The following is a 17,725-nucleotide window of genomic DNA, read 5'->3' on the forward strand; positions in this document are numbered from 1 at the left end:
TTCTTTTGTGAAGGCAAGCCAACAAACTCAAAGGTCCCACTATTATCAGCCCTGCAATTCTGCCGCTTCTAAAGGTGAGCCTTCTTCAGCTAATAGCTTGGCGCCTGTGAGATTCGTCATTTTCCTGGCCTTTGGGACGCTTGCGTTGTCCCTGGCAGGGAACGTTCTGTCATCTCAGCCCTGCATAGGTCAGTCTGATCTCGGCTTGACCCTCGCAGATAACAGGCAAGGGTTGAACCCCTCCCAATGGAAGCTGCGGAGTCTCCTCATTGCTCCACAACCACGAGACAAAACGTCAGCAAAATGTAATTACTCAAAACTGTAAAGAGAAGAGAAGAAATGTCAAGTTGCTGCTGACAGCTTTTAAAATCAGCAGCTCCTTCCAATCTCTTAAACAGGCTGCCCCAGTGCACATGCCTTTTCCTTCCTTCCTTCCTTCCTTCCTTCCTTCCTTCCTTCCTTTCCTTTCCTTTCCTTTCCTTTCTTTTTTGGGTGTGTTCTGTTGCGGCAATGGAGAGCTCTTTGTAATATGTAAATGTGTGTGTTGGCAGCATGGGTGACAAGGCCCTCGCAGTGATCCAGACCCTCCAAGTGTCCCTATTTTCCAGGGATAGTCCTGGATTTACAAAAGCCATCACGATTTCTGATTTCATCCCAGAATGTCCCGTTTTTCCTTAGGATGGCCCTCTTTTCATTGGTGAAATGTTGGAGGGCATGGAGCTATCCGACCCCCGAGCCAAGTAACTATGCACCCTTTAGAAAAAACATGAAGGCAGCCCTGCATGGGGAAGTTTTCTAAATATTTAATGATTTATTATGTTTTTGGATATGTTGGAAGCTGCCCAGAGTGGCTGGGGCAACCCAGTCAGTTGGGTGGGGTATTATTATTATTATTATTATTATTATTATTATTATTATTATTATTTTATAGGACACCCCTATTTTCATCACAGAAATGTTGGAGGGTATGTGATCCGATCTAGGGTTGCCAGACATATCCGGAATGCTGCAGCCTGAAGCAAAATGCATGACATGCCGGCAGTGTCGTTTTTGCCGTTCCCCCAATTTTTCTCTGTGATTTTGCCAAAAAAGCTCAACAACTTTGGGAAGAAGAAGAAGAGCTGTTCCTCCTGGCCTTTGGTTTGGACTCAGTCTGATCCTTATGTTTCCCTCCCCTTATGGTCTTGATTTATCAGCTACTTTTAAAACGAGGTTGCATTTTAAATTGCATTTTAACCTGTATTTTAAATTGTTTTGTTTTTGTTTTGTTTTTTCCCCTATTATGTTTTCACCATGATTTTATTGGTGTTAGCCGCCCCGAGCCTGGCTCTGGCCGGGGAGGGTGGGGTAATAAATAAAAATTATTATTATTATTATTATTATTATTATTATTATTATTAGTTCAACAACTTTTGTGTCTGGATATTCACTTTTTGAAATATGGCAACCCTAGGGATCTTTTGTGTGAAAATCAGACTGTGAACAATCATGATCCATAAAATGTGGGGGTCTATGCATTCCTTGCCTAGCAAAATGATCTGGAGAAGTTCTTGGCACTCAGGGTTTGAAAGAGGCAGGTTCATTCTGGAAGGAATGGAAATTTAACCAACAGGCAGATAAGACCAGGGGAGGCGAATGGAAAGCATTTGTTGATTTTTAATCTCTGCCCTGTGGAACTGCCCTGAGAGTGGAGGTGCCCGCCCCTTCCAGCCCAGGGAGAAGATCCAGAGAGGACTTCACAGCCAGGGCTTGGTTTCCTCCAGGACAGGCTGAGCAGATCCAGGCAAGTCCAGGATCCATTACAACCACCTGCCAAGTTTATTCTGCAGACGGACAGCATGGGGTTCCTTCATATCTTCCTCCTCATCCTGGCCGGAGTGTTGGGGTCTCTTGCCCAGGAAGGTGGGTGCTCTGATCAGATGCAACGAGTTATGTGGGTGTTGCTCTGTGCATGGACTGACTGGCCGCATTGTGAGGGCAGACATGGAGGTATCCCTGTTTCTGGTTGGGTTTGAATTAGAGCCAAAGGGAAGGGCTGTAGCTGAGAGGGTAGAGGAACTGCTTTGCATGAAGTCCCAGGTTCAAATCCCGGCATCTCCAGGTGGCTCTGGGAAGGACCCCTCTGTCTGAAACCTCTAAACAGCCGCTGCCAGTCAGTGTGGAGAATACTGTTCCTAAACATAGCCCTGTTTAGGGATGGTTTTAATATTTGATGCTGTACTGTTTTTAACACTTGATTGGGAGCCGCCCAGAGTGGCTGGGGAAACTCAGCCAGATGGGCGGGGTATAAATAATAAATTATTATTATTATTATTATTATTATTATTATTATTATTATTAGCCCTTTATTAAGAACAATGAGGACTGGAAGCTTACTTTATATTTAGGGAAAGGAGCACACGTTCTTTGTGTACAGCAGTTTCCCAGGCTCAATTCCCAGCATCTCCAGGTAGGACTGGGAAGGTCACTTGCATGAAAGGTCCTGCATTGCAGGGGTTGGACTAGATGACCCTTAGGGTCCCTTCCTGCTCTACAATTCTATGACTCTGTAACACTACAGCGCTCCTGTCAGGAGACAGTGCAGTGATACCTCGGGTTAAGAACTTAATTCGTTCCAGAGGTCCGTTCTTAACCTGAAACGGTTCTTAACCTGAGACACCACTTTAGCTAATGGGGCCTCCTGCTGCCGCTGCGCCGCTGGAGCGCGATTTCCATTCTTATCCTGGGGCAAAGTTCTTAACCTACAGCAACCACCTCCTGGTTAGCGGAGTTTGTAACCCGAAGCGTCTGTAACCCGAGGTACCACTGTACTGAGCTAGCTGGACCTGTGGTCGGATCTGCATATCAGCTTCCTATGTGTGAAACGTGGAAAGTGGTGTCAAATACAACTCTCAAATGTCAGATCTATAGCAAAAAACCAACAACCCCAAATTCTCAAATTGCACGTCAGAATTTCCATTCCCTCCCACTCTGGGGCTTAAACAACAGAGTCTCGTTGGCCAGTAATGCCTGATTACTTACAGAGTCTGCGTGGCTGAACACACAACCCAGAATTAAGCGCTGCGGAGCCCCGTTGATTTGAACAAGAGACGTAACCACAGGCTTAAATACAGGGATAAAAGGGATCAACGAAATGCAAAAAGCTGCCTCGGAGCAGATCAGTCTGTTCCACCAGCCAACCCAATATTGTCTCCACTCTGGGACCTTATGCTTGTGCAGCACACTGTGCGCTTAAAGCTGAGCTGTGCCCCGCCCCCCTTGCCCCCACCATATTTTAAAGCGAATAGGATGGAATCTTGGGACACGGGTGGCGCTGTGGGTTAAACCACAGAGCCTAGGACTTGCAGATCAGAAGGTTGGCAGTTCGAATCCCCGCGACGGGGTGAGCTCCCGTTGCTCGGTCCCTGCTCTTGCCAACCTAGCAGTTCAAAAGCACCTCAAAGTGCAAGTAGATAAATAGGTACCGCTCCAGCGGGAAGGTAAATGGCATTTCCGTGTGCTGCTCTGGTTCGCCAGAAGCGGCTTAGTCATGCTGGCCACATGACCCGGAAGCTGTACACCGACTCCCTCGGCCAATAAAGCGAGATGAGCACCGCAAACCCAGAGTCGGCCACGACTGGACCTAATGGTCAGGGGTCCCTTTACCTTTACCTTTAGGATGGAATCTGCTATAATGACACATGCATGCGCTATCCGCCAGGTGGCGCATGAGCACCAAAGAACCGTTGCAGGTCCGTCTTATAGTATGGAGCTGGCATCTAGAAAAGGGAGAAGAGGATAGTTGGCAAATAGGGGGGGGGGGGGCTTGAGTGATTGAGGTGAGTGGATGGGGCAAGTGGAAGAGTTGCAAGCATGTTTTGCCCCCTCCCCCAGTAAACCCAATGAAGCGCTGATCAGTCTTTCAGACAGCCGTAAAAGCATCTTCTTCAAAGACTAAGGGGGGTGGGGTGGGGCGGGGAATCCATTAGGAACAAGATGCGAACTTCCATGCTTATATTTCTGGCCCTTAGTACTCTTCCCAGGCCATGTGCCACAGCAGCCCTGTTTCACATCCTCCTTCCTCCTTGAGTGCTTTTGCCTGTCTGGGATTGGAAATAATAATAATAATAATAATAATAATAATAATAATAATAATAATTTATTTACATCCCACCCATCTGGCTGAGTTTCCCCAGCCACTCTGGGTGGCACCCAACAGAATACAGTGGTACCTCGGGCTACAGACACTTCAGGTTACAGACGCTTCAGGTTACAGACTCCGCTAACCCAGAAATAGTACCTCGGGTTAAGAACTTTGCTTCAGGATGGGAACAGAAATCGTGCTCCGGTGGTGTGGCAGCAGCGGGAGGCCCCATTAGCTAAAGTGGTGCTTCAGGTTAAGAACAGTTTCAGGTTAAGAACGGACCTCCAGAATGAATTTAGTTCTTAACCCGAGGTACCACTGTATTAAAAACACAATAAAACATCAAACATTAAAAACTTCCCTAACAGCCTTCAGATGTCTTCTAAAAGTCAGATAGTTGTTTATTTCCTTGACATCTGATCGGAGGCGTTCCACAGGGCGGGTGCCACAACCGAGAAGGCCCTCTGCCTGGTTCCCTGTAATCTCACTTCTCGCAGTGAGGGAACCGCCAGAAGGCCCTTGGCGCTGGACCTCAGTGTCTGCATTGAATGTTGGGGGTGGAGACGCTCCTTCAGGTATAGATGACCCTGGGGGGATTCCCTTTCCAACTCTACACTTCTATGGTTCCGCAGATCTCCAGAGGAAGGTCTTCCTTTTCCCGCAGCCGACCAACACGGCTCACGTGGTCGTGAAAGCCAGGCTGGAGCGGCCTTTGAGCAGCTTCACGGTTTGCATGAGGCTCTACACGGACCTCGCTCGGGCCCAGACCCTGTTCTCTTACGCCACCGAGGCCGAGCCCAACGACATCGCCGTCGACCGACTGAGCCGCTCCCAGTACAGGCTGTACATTGGGGGTGATGCGGTAAAGCTGAACATCGCAGAGAGGGTGGCCCCACTGCCAGCATGGGAGCACATCTGCCTGGCTTGGGACTCCACCAGCGGGGTGGTACAGTTTTGGCTGGACGGCAACCCTCTGCCCCGGAAGGCGGTGAAGCCAGGCTATGCCATCGCCCACCAGGCCTCCATCATCCTGGGGCAAGACCAGGATGCCATGGGGAGCGGCTTCGACTTGATGCAGTCCTTTGTAGGCGAGCTCACCGACGTCTACATGTGGGAACGGGTCTTGAGCCCCCAGGAAATGTGTCGCCTGGGGGACAAGCGCATCCCGGCCAACTCCGTGATCAACTGGGGGTCCTTGGCTTACAAGATCAAGGGCAACGTCTTTCTCACACACACCCTCTTGCCGGTTAGCCGAGCAGCTTGCGGGTGCCCTTTGCAAGAGGTGCCCTGCTGCTGGAGGAGGGTGGCGCTCTGAGAGTCTCTTGCTGGCTCAGCAAGGAACTGCTCTGTTGAGCTCAGCACTTTCCAGCCTATTAAGATTTCTGTGTGATTTCTGGGGGGGGTGGCCCTCTGTATTTTGCTCATCTACAACTCCCAACAACAATGGGAGCCCTAGTTTCTGCAGCCTCTGGGTGGTCCAAAGGTTCCCCTCCCCCACCTGCCCTATGCTAATCTTCTTCCGATGAAGGAGGATGGATCTGTCAGTTTGGGTTACTCTCCATTTTTTACAGTCTTCCGTTCTCTACATTTCTGCTTCGGTTTGCAATTGCAATTTTTTTCTTAGTACTTGTGAAAGTTCGTCAGCGTCTTAGGGTGAATATAGGTGCTTTGTATGCGATTTTGTCTGATATACACAATTCCGCAAAATGGTTTCCCGAATGTAATGTCTTTCAGGTAACTGTACCTTTCCGTATACAGTGGTACCTCGGGTTACATACACTTCAGGCTACATACGCTTCAGGTTACAGGAACTTTGCTTCAGGATGAGAACAGAAATTGCGTGGTGACGGCGCAGCAGCAGCAGCGGGAGGCCCCATTAGCTAAAGTAGTGCTTCAGGTTAAGAACAGTTTCAGGTTAAGAACGGACCTCGGGAACGAATTAAGTACTTAACCCGAGGTACCACTGTATAAGACTAGGTTTTTTTAATTAAAAAATTATGTTCAGAATTGTGGGTCGTCTTATACATGGATACAATCCGTTTTTCTCAATTTGGAGTCCCCCAAACTAGGGGCCGTCATGTACGTGGGGGCATGTTATACATGGAAAAATACTGTATTTTCATGAACCAATGCAGGCATCAGCTGAGCATATGTATTTTTGCACACATTACTTTGCTAGAAAACTGCACTTCAACATTCTTTTCTTGTCATACCTTTTCATGACATGGCATGACCTGTTGTGACATAATCAGACCTGTCATAAGATCAGCACATGATATTATGCAATTGTCTGAATGTAACATTTTTTGGTTTTTTGTTTGTTTTGAAGCACGTTCTGTAAGTAAAGCCTTTGAACCATATTTTTGGACTGGACAATTTTTAATTTCAAGAAGAAGAAGAAGAAGAGTTTGGATTTGATATCCCGCTTTATCACTACCCGAAGGAATCTCAAAGCGGCTAACATTCTCCTTTCCCTTCCTCCCCCACAACAAACACTCTGTGAGGTGAGTGGGGCTGAGAGACTTCAGAGAAGTGTGACTGGCCCAAGGTCACCCAGCAGCTGCATGTGGAGGAGCGGGGAATCGAACCCGGTTCCCCAGATTACGAGTCTACCGCTCTTAACCACTACACCACACAGGCTCTCGAGTCTGGTTTTATTCATCCATTTTGCTTCCAAATGTGCACCATTCATAACCGCCATACACAAGACCGTTGACAAAGGATCCCATAAATTTCCAAACTTCTGGAGAAATATCATCTCCCTCCCTGAGGTTATTCCCTTCCTCGCCTTATTTTCGAGAATGTGGGGTGGAGAACAGGGTTAAAACTGCCATTCTGCAATGAAGCTCACCATGTGACCTCAGGCCAACCACTCAGAGCCTGGCCTACCTCACAGAGTTGTTGTGGGGGATGGCCATATTCGGAGACCAAAGAAAAAGTGCGCCTCACACCTGCCCTGTTGCCTGTCTACAGAGCTGAGGGCCCCTTCAAGAAAAACAATGGAGCATTGGCAGCTGTAATTTCTTTGTGGGAATGTTCAGGGAGGTGGGAGAAGATATATTGTTTATTAATATACTTCCTAACTCGCACTAGCAAGTTCCTTTACTTAGCAGAGTTTATATTCCCCTTTAAACACACAGCAGATTGCTGGTTGCAGGCTTGTTTAAGCCTCTCAATATTAGGTTCCTGGTAAGTCCCCTCAAAAGAATAAGCACACCACAATCTTGTGTAAAGTATGTCAAAGAAGTTTACTCACCATCAGTTCACAGTTGGATCCCTGAAGGCAGACTTAGTTACAAAGTATATACATGTGGATCTACTCCATCTTGGGGGGGGGAGTAATCCCAGTGACTGCAGACTGGCAGTCCCTGCAGCTCACAAGATGAAAACAAGATGGAGAAGAGAGGCGAAGAAGAGTGTGCTGCATGCCTTGCCCTTGTGTTACCTGGGCAGGTAAGGTCACGCCCACCTCTAGTCACATGCAAAAGGAAGTATGTCCCAGTCAGAAGGAAACAGGAAGTTTTCAACTAATTGGACCAAACATTCCCTCGCATGTCCACTCTAGGAAAACAAGGAATGTTGTACTTGACTGCTACTTATGTATCACATCTCACATTCTTTCCCCTATGTCTTCTTATTTATGAGGCACCCAGCATGCTCAGGAGAAGTCCAGGGGCTGCGAAATCTCCACAATCTCCACAAAAGTGGTAATATAAGGAGTGCGAACCTCTTGTCAATTCTTCTTTCTCCATAAAAGATTACATCTGATTTTTACGACCTTTTTCTGTTTCGGTCAAGTTTCTTTTAGAAACGCCCCCAGCTGCCAATTGTTACGCAATGTTTCCCAGGAAAAGACCTCCCCAAAACCTCCTTCCATACCCTTCTTGTCCCAAGAGGATACTTCAAAATAAGTTTGAAATTTAGTTTGGTTTCACAGAACAATTCAGGAACCAAGATGCAGGTATCATTTGAAATTCACATTTCATTGAATTTTGCAGCAACAACACCCCCCCCCAAATAATTCTGCAGCAAGCTTCAGATATAAACACAGGAATCGCTAAGTAAAGAAAAGTCACACACAGAGAGATCTTTTCTTAGACCAGCATCTTGGATTTCAGGTAACCCCTGCCTCAGTAGGCCACGGGGTTAAGAATAACATAACCCTTGATTTCATAATCGACTGTTTTCCAGTCAAACACGTAGTCGCCAGGAACGTTTTGGTTGAGGAAAGCGAGCTCCAGTTCCTCGTTGGAGAGCACCCGGTCCCACATTCTCACATCCTGGAGCTCCCCCACAAAGCAATCGGTTATGTCAAAGCCACCCCCCATCGTGTCTTGCTCTTGACCGAGCACAATCGACGGCTCCCCACTTATGGAGTACCCTTTCCTCAGGCCCTTGCGGGGCATGCGCTTCGAATTCACCCACAACTCTGCTAAACCAGTGGCAGAATCCCAAGTCGCGCACAAGACCTCCCTGCCGAGCGATTTTTTTTCCGGATCCGTGAAGGTCACCGCTTCATTCCCTACTGCAAATCCGTACACGTTGTTTTTTTCTTTGAGGAGGATGATCTCGTTGAAATTTCCTCGGGTGGCGTAAGAGAAGAAGGTGTGGGGGTGGTTGAGGTCTGTGAAGTGAGCCAGGCAGAGGGTGAAGCTGGTCAAGGGCTGCTTTGGGGCGGCCTTCAGAACCACGTGGGCAGAGTCTGATACCTGTGGAAAAACGAGCTGCTTCCCAGCGAGGCCCGAACCTGAGGTGAGAGGAGGAGAATGAAGGGTGCCACAGGTTAAATATAATTGTTTAATTGCACACTGAAATGGAAAATGCCTGTATGTATGTATGTTGCTAAGGGTTTCATGTTGAAAAATTCCTTTGAAGCATACAGTCGTATCTCAGAGGTCGAACAGAATTCCTGTTCCGGAACTCCGTTCGACTTCCAAAATGTTCGAAAACCAAAGTCCAGCTTCTGATTGGAAGTCGCGGAAGCCCCGTCAAACGTTCAGCTTCCAAAATAATGTTCAAAAACCAGAACACTCACTTCCGGTTTTCGATCATGCGGGAGCTGAAATGTTCGACTCCCAAGGCGTTCAGGAGCTGAGGTACAACTGTACTGAAGCTCTCTCTGAGCGCTAACTTGTTGATAATTAACGTGTGTGTGTGTGTGTGTGTGTGTGTGTGTGTGTGTGTAAATTTTTATAATATGCAGAGTAGCTTACAGCTAGGAAGCTAAATAACTATTCTGAGTGATTGAAAACTTCTTTGTAAAGACAGTGCCCAGACTCTTTATATTCAAAAAGAACTTTCCTGTCATAAACATATAGCTGAGAAGAATATATTTACAATCTAGCCCCTGCACATGTTTATCCTTATTAACATTTAGGGATCTCCCTCTGTCTGTTTCACTTCAGATAGATCACACCAGCACACACACTGCCCACAGCATTATCCTGAGTAGCCTCTCTCTCTGAGAGAAGTAGAAAAACGGATAAAAATGACAGTTACAGGCATAACAGTCACAACAGAATGGAATGCCTCTCTCATGTGACTCACAGTCAACCAATCACATGAAAGCCTCTGCCAGATTTAAAAGCCCCATATTAAAAAAGACACAGTAACCCAACATAAGTAAACATTTCCATTACAGGAAATTAAACCATTATCCTTCACATGAGTGTTTAACCTTAGATTAAAGTGTTCAATTGCAAATTTGCCATTTTGAAAGGAAGCCGCCTTTGCCTTTTGTTCCCTGGCACAGTGAAAGAAGGATGTGATAAGAGGTCTTCCCTGGAGCTTCATGGCCTTAGGCTGGTTGCAGGCTATGGGAGAGGCAAAGCACTGATTTCCGCTCTGATCATAATTAAGTTATATATTTAAGAAGAAGAACCTATGCTTGGATATACATGTGCCTCATACAACTTTCTAGAATGTGTTGTTGATAGTTTTGTGCCTGTTTTTGAAGAAGTTCTGGTTAGTAAAGCTTTGAATCTTAATTATGAGCCTGGGCAGTTTTTATTCCGAAAGGAGCCAGCTTTTATGCATCCAATTGCTTCATGCTGTGCAATAATATCTGCAATAGTCCCAAACAGAGAAAGAGAGAAAATGTCACAACTTTCTTGTCAAAACTTTCTGCCTTCCTTCGCATCAAAGGCAGCATGAGATACTCGCCTCTCTCTGCATCTCACCTGTTCTTGAGGCTGCCTTCCCTAAGAGTCCCCCCCAAACTTGCCGCTACCACCACCAGCCATGCCTCCTTTGCAGAAGTCTTCATCTCCTTTCCTTGTCTTCATCTCAGTGAGGAAGGTAGCTCCAAGCAGGGGCAGAGAAAGGGGGTGCAGTGGGTGCAGCCCCCCCCTGGTGTCACCACTGAGGGGGGTGACAAAATGCTAGGCAGCACTCACCATGGGGCCTGGGAGACATGCAGTGGCTTAGGTTCGCACAGGCTCCACAATGCCCTAATGGTCCCCCTGCTGCCTCCCCCCCTCCAGCTGAGCAGCTGAGTGGGAGAGGAGGCAGGCAGACTCCAGAGGCCCCGCGGTGTGCCCTGCCCCTATGGGTGGCTTGCCCCCCCCGGATGTGCCCCCCCCATGCACCTGAGCAGCTTCCTCCGCCCCTGGCCCCAAGACAGTTGAAGCAGCAGAATTTTACAGTGGAAGCATCAACCGCCACTGATTTCTTCCTTTTTAAAAAAACAAAAACAAAAAACTTCCTCTTCTAGATTCAACCCACCCCTTTAAATAAACAAAGAATGAAGATGTTGTGTCAGAAATCTAAAATCATTAAAGGGGGGCCCCGGCTTTTGTATGTGCAAGACTGTGCTACAAATGAGGCTACATTTTAATATTTTAATGTTCCATTATTTTAATGTTGTATTTTATTTTTGTTTTTAAGTTGTAATCATTCTTCTTGTTTTTATTATTGCTTGTAAGCCGCTCTGAGCCCGGCCTTGGCTGGGGAGGGCGGGGTATAAATAAAAAATTATTATTATTATTATTATTATTATTATTATTACAGAAGTCACCCACCCACTTCTACACACACACACACACACACACACACACACAACAATGCAGCTGAGGTTGTCACCCACCTTGCTGGCCAAAAGACCCCAAGACCCTCACAAGGACAAGAAGGGAGAGGAAGGCCTTCTCCATCTTGCCTGACTGCAGAACGAAGAGAGGCGAGAGGGTGTCAAGAGAACAGGCTCTTCAAGAGATCAATTCTCAACCAAGAGCTTCAAACTCTGTCCCAAATATGCGTTTGAGGGGCATGAAGGGAAATGTTTTGGGAAACGCTCTTGGGAAAAGATTACCTCAGAACTGGCAACCGGCGTTTCCTTGCTTTCAATTTTTCATAAAGGAGTCCAAAGGGGGAAGTTTTTCACAAAGGAGTTCAAAAGCAAGAACATTTTCAGAAAGGCATTGATTTCAAACTTGAGACAACATGGTTTATGTTTCTTATTTATGCCAGCAAGTTCAGCTTCCTGAATAAAACCTTTGATGACGCATGAATCGCTACAGAGAGAATTGAGGTGTGTTATACCATGATGTATACTTGTAATTGCTCTATGTAAACGAGGAGACCGTACTCCTTTTCACTTGGTTTTTGTTTGCGGTGAAAGAGCAGATGAAATGTGTTTCTTGAAAATCAACAAAATACACTTTAAAAGAAAGGTGTGGTTGATTTAACACCTGGGTCTCCTTTTCTTGGGGGGGGGGGGAGGATGGGACGACAACCCTGCAGGCCCAGTTTTACAGTCTTTAGATTACTGTCCAAATATTTGTGAACAGATGGCAGGTGGTTTATGGTAGAGGTGTGTGGCCATTCTGTGCTGGGGCCAAATAAGATGAATTGAGTTGTTGTTTCCCTTCCCCGAGTCAAACTACAAGGGCAATGAAATGCCCCCAGTTTAATCAGCACCCCCACCCCCCACCATCACAGCCTCATGTCTCTAGAGACGGGTAAATCTGCCAGTGTATTGATTTCTCATATTTTCTCCTTTTTCCAATCTTAACTTCAGTTCTTCAAATGCTCATTTGCATTAATATTATTAAAAAGGTTTATCACCCAAATGTATCAGCATTTTAGTGCAAATTTCTCCTAATAGACACACTTTTCTAGGCAATTTTGCCTAATATGCACAATTTGGCAAAAAGAATTTTCCCTAATAGAAATAATGCATTTTGTAAGCTGATTTTCTCTAATATACACATTTGTATGCACACTTCACCCCAGTATCTGCATATGTTGGCTGTACACACGACATGGCATTGCAAGATTCAGAGCAGTGTGGATTTTGAAGGATGTCTGTGTGACAGTTCATGCATTGTTTTGGAAAGTGTGAATCAGGTAAAATCTGCTTTAAAAGCAATTCCCTCCCCCCACCCCAGCCCCAGACTTTGGAAGAAACAAACTCAAGTCTCCCCACTGAAGGTTGTTGTTGAAGCTGCTGAAGAATACAACAGACGTTAGAGTTAATATTTTATTGGAGGAATAAACAGAAATGACAGCTTGTGGGTTTCACAGAACTCCTCATTCCAGCAGAAAGAACTGAAATCAATGCAACTAGCAGTGTCTATTGCCATGCGAAAGTACAGATCTTTTAAGGACTACCACCACAATCCTAACTGTAAGCCCTGTTGGAGGCTTCAATCAAAGAAGCATAGAATCGGAGAGTTGGAAGGGACCCTAAGGATCATTTAGTCCACCCCCTTGTAATGTGTTTTTTTAAAGACTCTCCATCTGTTTGCAAAGCCTACTCAGCTCTACAGTTGGAAAACAGGTAGGGCTTAAGAACAGTGTAGCCTCTCATGACATAATTTAACGATCTCCAGTTAATTATTGGGTTGGAAGGAACATGGTTGTCCCAGACAAGGCACATTTCGTCCCCAGAAAGCACCCGGTCCCACATGTACACATCTGTGAGCTCCCCTACAAAGGACTGGTTGATATCAAAGCCACCCCCAAAGGAATCCTGATCTTGCCCCAGGACAATCGATGCCTCTGGACTTATAACATGACCTTTCATCATACCGTTTCGGGGAAAAGGTTGCCCATCAAGCCAGAACTCCACTAATCCTGTGTCAGATTCCCAACTCATACAGATCTGCTCCCAGCTAGGCTCTGAAACCAGCTTTTCTGGGAAGAAGAAAATCACATCTGCAGTCCCCACATAAAGGCTGTACTCGTTGGTTTTGGATTTGAAGACCACGATCTCATTGTCACTCGTCTTGGTTGCATAAGAGAATAAGGTGTGAGCCCGGGTCATGTCCGTGTAGGATCTCAGGCAGATGGTGAAGCTGGTCAAAGGCTGCTGTGAGGTGGCCTTCAAAACCACGTGGCTGGTGTCCGATGATTCCGGGAATATGAAGACCTTCCTTTCAAGATCTGGGAGGTGGAGGAAGAGAACAGTTTAAAAGCAGCAGACATTTCCCCCCATAAATTAGTATGGCACTAAGATGGTGCCATTATTCATGTTAGGCTCTGTTTCTCTGTGTGCCTCATCTGAAGGAAGTCTGGATGCTGGCCACATGGTCTAACCAGTTCTGCATCATGTACTTGCAGTGGCCAACCAATGAGAAGCTCACACGCATGTCATGAGATCAACGACACTCTCTGTACTTGTGATTCCCACAACTGGCATTCAAAGACAGACTACCTCCAACAGTAGTAGTAGTAGTAGTAGTAGTAGTAGTAGTAGTAGTAATATATTTATACCCTGCCCATCTGGCTGGGCTTCCCCAGCCACTCTGGGCGGCTTCCAACAAAATATTAAAATACAGTAATCCAGTGGAGATAGGACAAAGCCATCATGGTTTGTAATCATTGATAGCTGTCAAGGGTTCAGGGAATCCTATTTCTCTCACGGTGAGATGCCAAGAAGCAGAAAAGCCAGAAGAGTTCTTACCAGGTAGTTTATTCAACATTCACAGAGAGAGACGAAAGGATGCGATCTCTCTTAGATAATGATGTTGCTCCAAGTAAAGTCCCACCCCCTCAGTCCCTCCTATTCTACGTCACTCCTGCACCAGCTTATCTGTGCTTTCTGCCTCTGAGCTTTCTGTTCTACTACCCTCAAGGCACACCTGGTTCTGGGAGAGGGGGGATCGGGAATGCTTTCAAGAGACACTGAGTCTGTTAGCTGTCTCTCCCAATATTTCCCAGCTCCCCTCCTCTGCAGTCTCTGAACTATGACCTTCTGCAAACCACCGTTCTGAATCTATACTGTCCTCCTCTTCTCGGTTCCCACCATTCCTCCTCAGGCCGGCTCCTGACAATAGCCATTCTCCATGAGTTCATCTACTTCTCTTTTAAAGCCCTCCTGGAAACCCAGTCCGATGGGTGGGGTATAAATAATAAAACTGTTCCTGCTGCTGCTGCTGCTGCTGCTGCTGCTGCTGCTGCTGCTGCTGCTGGAAGCCATCATTACTTTTCGTGGAAGCAAACTCCATAGTTTAATTAGGTATATGATAACTTTTTTTTGGTCATAAGAAGAAATAAAACAGTTAGTAGGTGGTGATTTTCTATTCTGGTGTGAATATCTCCAGTCGAGAGAATATCATAGAAAAGGGAGACAAACCGATTCCAATTAAGAGACACCACAAGTTTTGAAAACATCTATACAGTGGTACCTCGGGTTAAGAACTTAATTCGTTCTGGAGGCCTGTTCTTAACCTGAAACTGTTCTTAACCTGAAGCACCACTTTAGCTAATGGGGCTTCCCGCTGCCACTGTGCCACTTCTGCACGATTTCTGTTCTCATCCTGAAGCAAAGTTCTTAACCCGAGGTAATATTTCTGGGTTAGCGGAGTCTGTAACCTGAAGCGTATGTAACCCGAGGTACCACTGTATTTCAAATTGTAGAAAGTATTGCCTGGAACGATTCCCTGCAAATTCCATCCGCTTCTGTCAAAAGAGGGGGAGAGTGATAGTTGCTTTTATATTCCCACTAAAAGATTATGGGGGACACAACCTGAATCACAGATGGAAGCAGAACAGAACACAGACCAACTCAGAAAAGCTTTTTTTAAAAGGGACGGTGGAAAGGGTGGAAAGAAGGAGTTGGAACTGTGAAAAGCTGCACTCCTTGCTGCAATATTTTGTTTCCAGATGTCATGGCTAATAGCCCTTTATAGACCCATCCTACTCCATGAATTTGTCTTATCTCCTCTAAAGCCACTTTCACGAATGTGCCCCAGCCTTCCAGCTCACGCCCCTGGGTTGCTTTTACAGCTCAACGCTGCACCCACCTTCCTGGGCAAGAGATCCCAGCAGGACAGCAAGGATGAGGAGAAAGGGATGGAAGATCTCCATGCTGCTGGCTGCACGGTGGGAGGGGCCTGGAGGGAGGATGAAATGGATCTCCGAAATGGTCGGATCTGCCTTGGAGACTTCCTTCCTGGTTGAAGCTGGTCACCGATTTGGAGCTACTGGAGAGTCTCTCTGGTATTTATAGGTGCACAGCAAGGGATTTGCAGGGGGATAATCCATGAAATAGATGGAAATATTTTTCCCATCTCAAACATGGTATCAGTTGTCAGCTGGGTTTTTTAAAAAGCAAAACCCTGCCAGTATGAAAACGATCCCTCTTAGCCCACACAGACGCCGGGAGGCTTTCCAGACAACCTTGAGGGATACAGAATTTACAGGTAGAAATGTGTTTTCTGCAAAATTCAAAATGTCTTTCTCATTGGAGAAATCACACTGAATGAAATAATGTATCTGAACTCTCAGAATTCTGTGATACAGTTCTTTGCTTGAAAAATGGGGGGGGGGGCACTTTCCGCTTTTTAATGGCTACAAGGATGCATTTTTTATCATCAATATGGTGTGATCGTTTGTGAATCTGTTTGTTGAATTGTTATATTATTCCCATATGTTGTGAGCTATTTGGCACAAAATGTTGAAATTTGCTTTTTACAGGTTTTGAGCCTTGAACCTTCTACAGCCTTCAGCTTGGGGTGTCCTTCGGACCTGTCATGTGCATCTTGGTGAATCCTGGTCAATGGGTCTGGGTGAACATATTGGCTTCGCCTACCCAAGGTGCTCTGAGCAAGGAGGGAGAATTTTCCCATCGTTCTTGGCTGGTGAGCCATGGAACACAGCTTTTCATATGCCCAGGGGATTGAGGGATACTTCCCTCTTAGATGTTAGTTCAAACCCACGATAGTTACACAATTAGGTGGGGTTTTGGACAAATCTTCTATGTTTAATATGAGCACAAATAATATGTCTAATAGGACCACCACCACTTGTCTCTCATGTCTCCTTCCAGGGTGTTTGTTGGCAACCTCCTTGGGACGCCATCTTCTTGGCTGCTGAGTTCTACCTGGCACCTGTTCTTAAGAAGCACATGTCCAGAAGATAGGTTGCCTATTATCCCATTCTGGTAAATGTTGCTTCTCAGGTGGCTTTTTATGCCTGCCAAGGCTGCTGAAAAGATTAGAGGCAAGTTTATTAAAGTGTATTTCCTATCCTAGGGATAATCTTACAGAACAATCAAGATTAATGCCCCCTTAATCCACAGAGCCTAGGACTTGCCGATCAGAAGGTCGGCGGTTCAAATCCCCACCACAGGGTGAGCTCCCGTTGCTCGGTCCCTGCTCCTGCCAACCTAGCAGTTCTAAAGTACATCAAAGTACAAGTAGATAAATAGGTACTGCTCCGGTGGGAAGGTAAACGGCGTTTCCGTGTGCTGCTCTGGTTCGCCAGAAGCGGCTTAGTCATGCTGGCCACATGTCCCGGAAGCTGTACGTCGGCTCCCTCGGCCAATAAAGTGAGATGAGTGCCGCAACCCCAGAGTCGGTCACGACTGGACCTAATGGTCAGGGGTCCCTTTACCTTTACTTTTAATCCACAAGAGCACCTCTGGCATTTACCTCTGTGCTTTTATGTTGATGTTCTGCCCTTTGGATGCTAGGGCAGGGGTGGGAAGTCTCAGGCCCAAGTATCAGATGTGGGCCCTCAGGAATCTCTATCTGGCCCTTGGATTCTCCCCAGGCAAGTTTCTTAGTCTTCACCGGACCTTTGCTTGGTTTAACACCTTCCTTCTGAGCAAACCAGGTGGCTTTGCCTCTCTGGAAAACCTGAAATGTGCAGGAAGCCTCCAAGACTGTGGGAGGCTTCCTACATTCACCCTCCAACTTAGCGAAGGGACAGAAATCCAATTCAGTTCACATTTAAAGACAAACATAATTAATTTCCGCTTTCCTAAACTATATGTGAACCCAAACCCAGACATCCTTTGAAATTTGTACTCTGAATTTTGCAATGCAGTTATCCTGCCACGTCCTGTGTGGCATGTACTAAGGCGTGTGTGGGGAACCTTTGGCCCTCCAGATGTTGCTGAACTACAGCTCCCATCATGCCTAGCCATTGGCCATACTTGCTAGGGATAATGGAAATTGTAGTTCAGAAACAAGCGAAGGGCCAAAGTTTCCCCACACGTGCTCTAGGATAAAGTCTGCATGTAAATGCATTTATTAGTTAAAAATAAATAAATACAGGAATGCATTATGTTAGGGGAAATTTCATTGCAAAAATACGTCATTCTTTGAGAAACAGAGATGTGCAGTTCTGCTTCATTCAATACTTTTTCGTGTGAATTAT

At 46.2% G+C, this 17,725-nt stretch overlaps 3 protein-coding genes across 3 annotated transcripts; 1 reads left to right on the plus strand and 2 right to left on the minus strand.

Moving 5' to 3' along the window:
* Positions 1-1,743: 1,743 nt before the first annotated feature.
* LOC114586774 (C-reactive protein-like) lies at positions 1,744-5,847 on the plus strand. The gene is made up of 2 exons (XM_028710573.2): positions 1,744-1,902; positions 4,756-5,847. The coding sequence occupies exons 1-2, from the start codon at positions 1,839-1,841 to the stop codon at positions 5,436-5,438; spliced, it is 747 nt and encodes a 248-aa protein (XP_028566406.2). The 5' UTR covers positions 1,744-1,838; the 3' UTR covers positions 5,439-5,847.
* Positions 5,848-7,353: 1,506 nt separating this feature from the next.
* On the minus strand, positions 7,354-11,423 carry LOC114587122 (mucosal pentraxin-like). Its single transcript, XM_028711069.2, has 2 exons — positions 11,208-11,423; positions 7,354-8,870 (listed from the first exon to the last, which is right to left on the minus strand). Exons 1-2 carry the CDS (start codon positions 11,269-11,271, stop codon positions 8,254-8,256), a joined length of 681 nt encoding a protein of 226 aa, XP_028566902.2. The 5' UTR covers positions 11,272-11,423; the 3' UTR covers positions 7,354-8,253.
* Positions 11,424-12,585: 1,162 nt separating this feature from the next.
* LOC114586964 (serum amyloid P-component-like) lies at positions 12,586-16,009 on the minus strand. The gene is made up of 2 exons (XM_077920266.1): positions 15,367-16,009; positions 12,586-13,504 (listed from the first exon to the last, which is right to left on the minus strand). Exons 1-2 carry the CDS (start codon positions 15,428-15,430, stop codon positions 12,873-12,875), a joined length of 696 nt encoding a protein of 231 aa, XP_077776392.1. The 5' UTR covers positions 15,431-16,009; the 3' UTR covers positions 12,586-12,872.
* Between the last annotated feature and the right edge of the window lie 1,716 nt (positions 16,010-17,725).

This window comes from Podarcis muralis, chromosome 16, assembly GCF_964188315.1.
Source record: "Podarcis muralis chromosome 16, rPodMur119.hap1.1, whole genome shotgun sequence".
In the NCBI taxonomy this organism is placed as follows: Eukaryota; Metazoa; Chordata; class Lepidosauria; order Squamata; family Lacertidae; genus Podarcis; species Podarcis muralis.

Excerpts from the sequence above, each read along its gene's own strand:
- LOC114586774 (XM_028710573.2), top strand. The coding sequence starts at position 1,839 with ATGGGGTTCCTTCATATCTTCCTCCTCATCCTGGCCGGAGTGTTGGGG. Across the intron at positions 1,903-4,755 it reads GGGGTCTCTTGCCCAGGAAG|ATCTCCAGAGGAAGGTCTTC; the intron begins GTGGGTGCTCTG and ends ATGGTTCCGCAG.
- LOC114587122 (XM_028711069.2), bottom strand. The coding sequence starts at position 11,271 with ATGGAGAAGGCCTTCCTCTCCCTTCTTGTCCTTGTGAGGGTCTTGGGG. Across the intron at positions 8,871-11,207 it reads GGGGTCTTTTGGCCAGCAAG|GTTCGGGCCTCGCTGGGAAG; the intron begins GTGGGTGACAAC and ends CTCTCACCTCAG.
- LOC114586964 (XM_077920266.1), bottom strand. The coding sequence starts at position 15,430 with ATGGAGATCTTCCATCCCTTTCTCCTCATCCTTGCTGTCCTGCTGGGA. Across the intron at positions 13,505-15,366 it reads GGGATCTCTTGCCCAGGAAG|ATCTTGAAAGGAAGGTCTTC; the intron begins GTGGGTGCAGCG and ends TCCACCTCCCAG.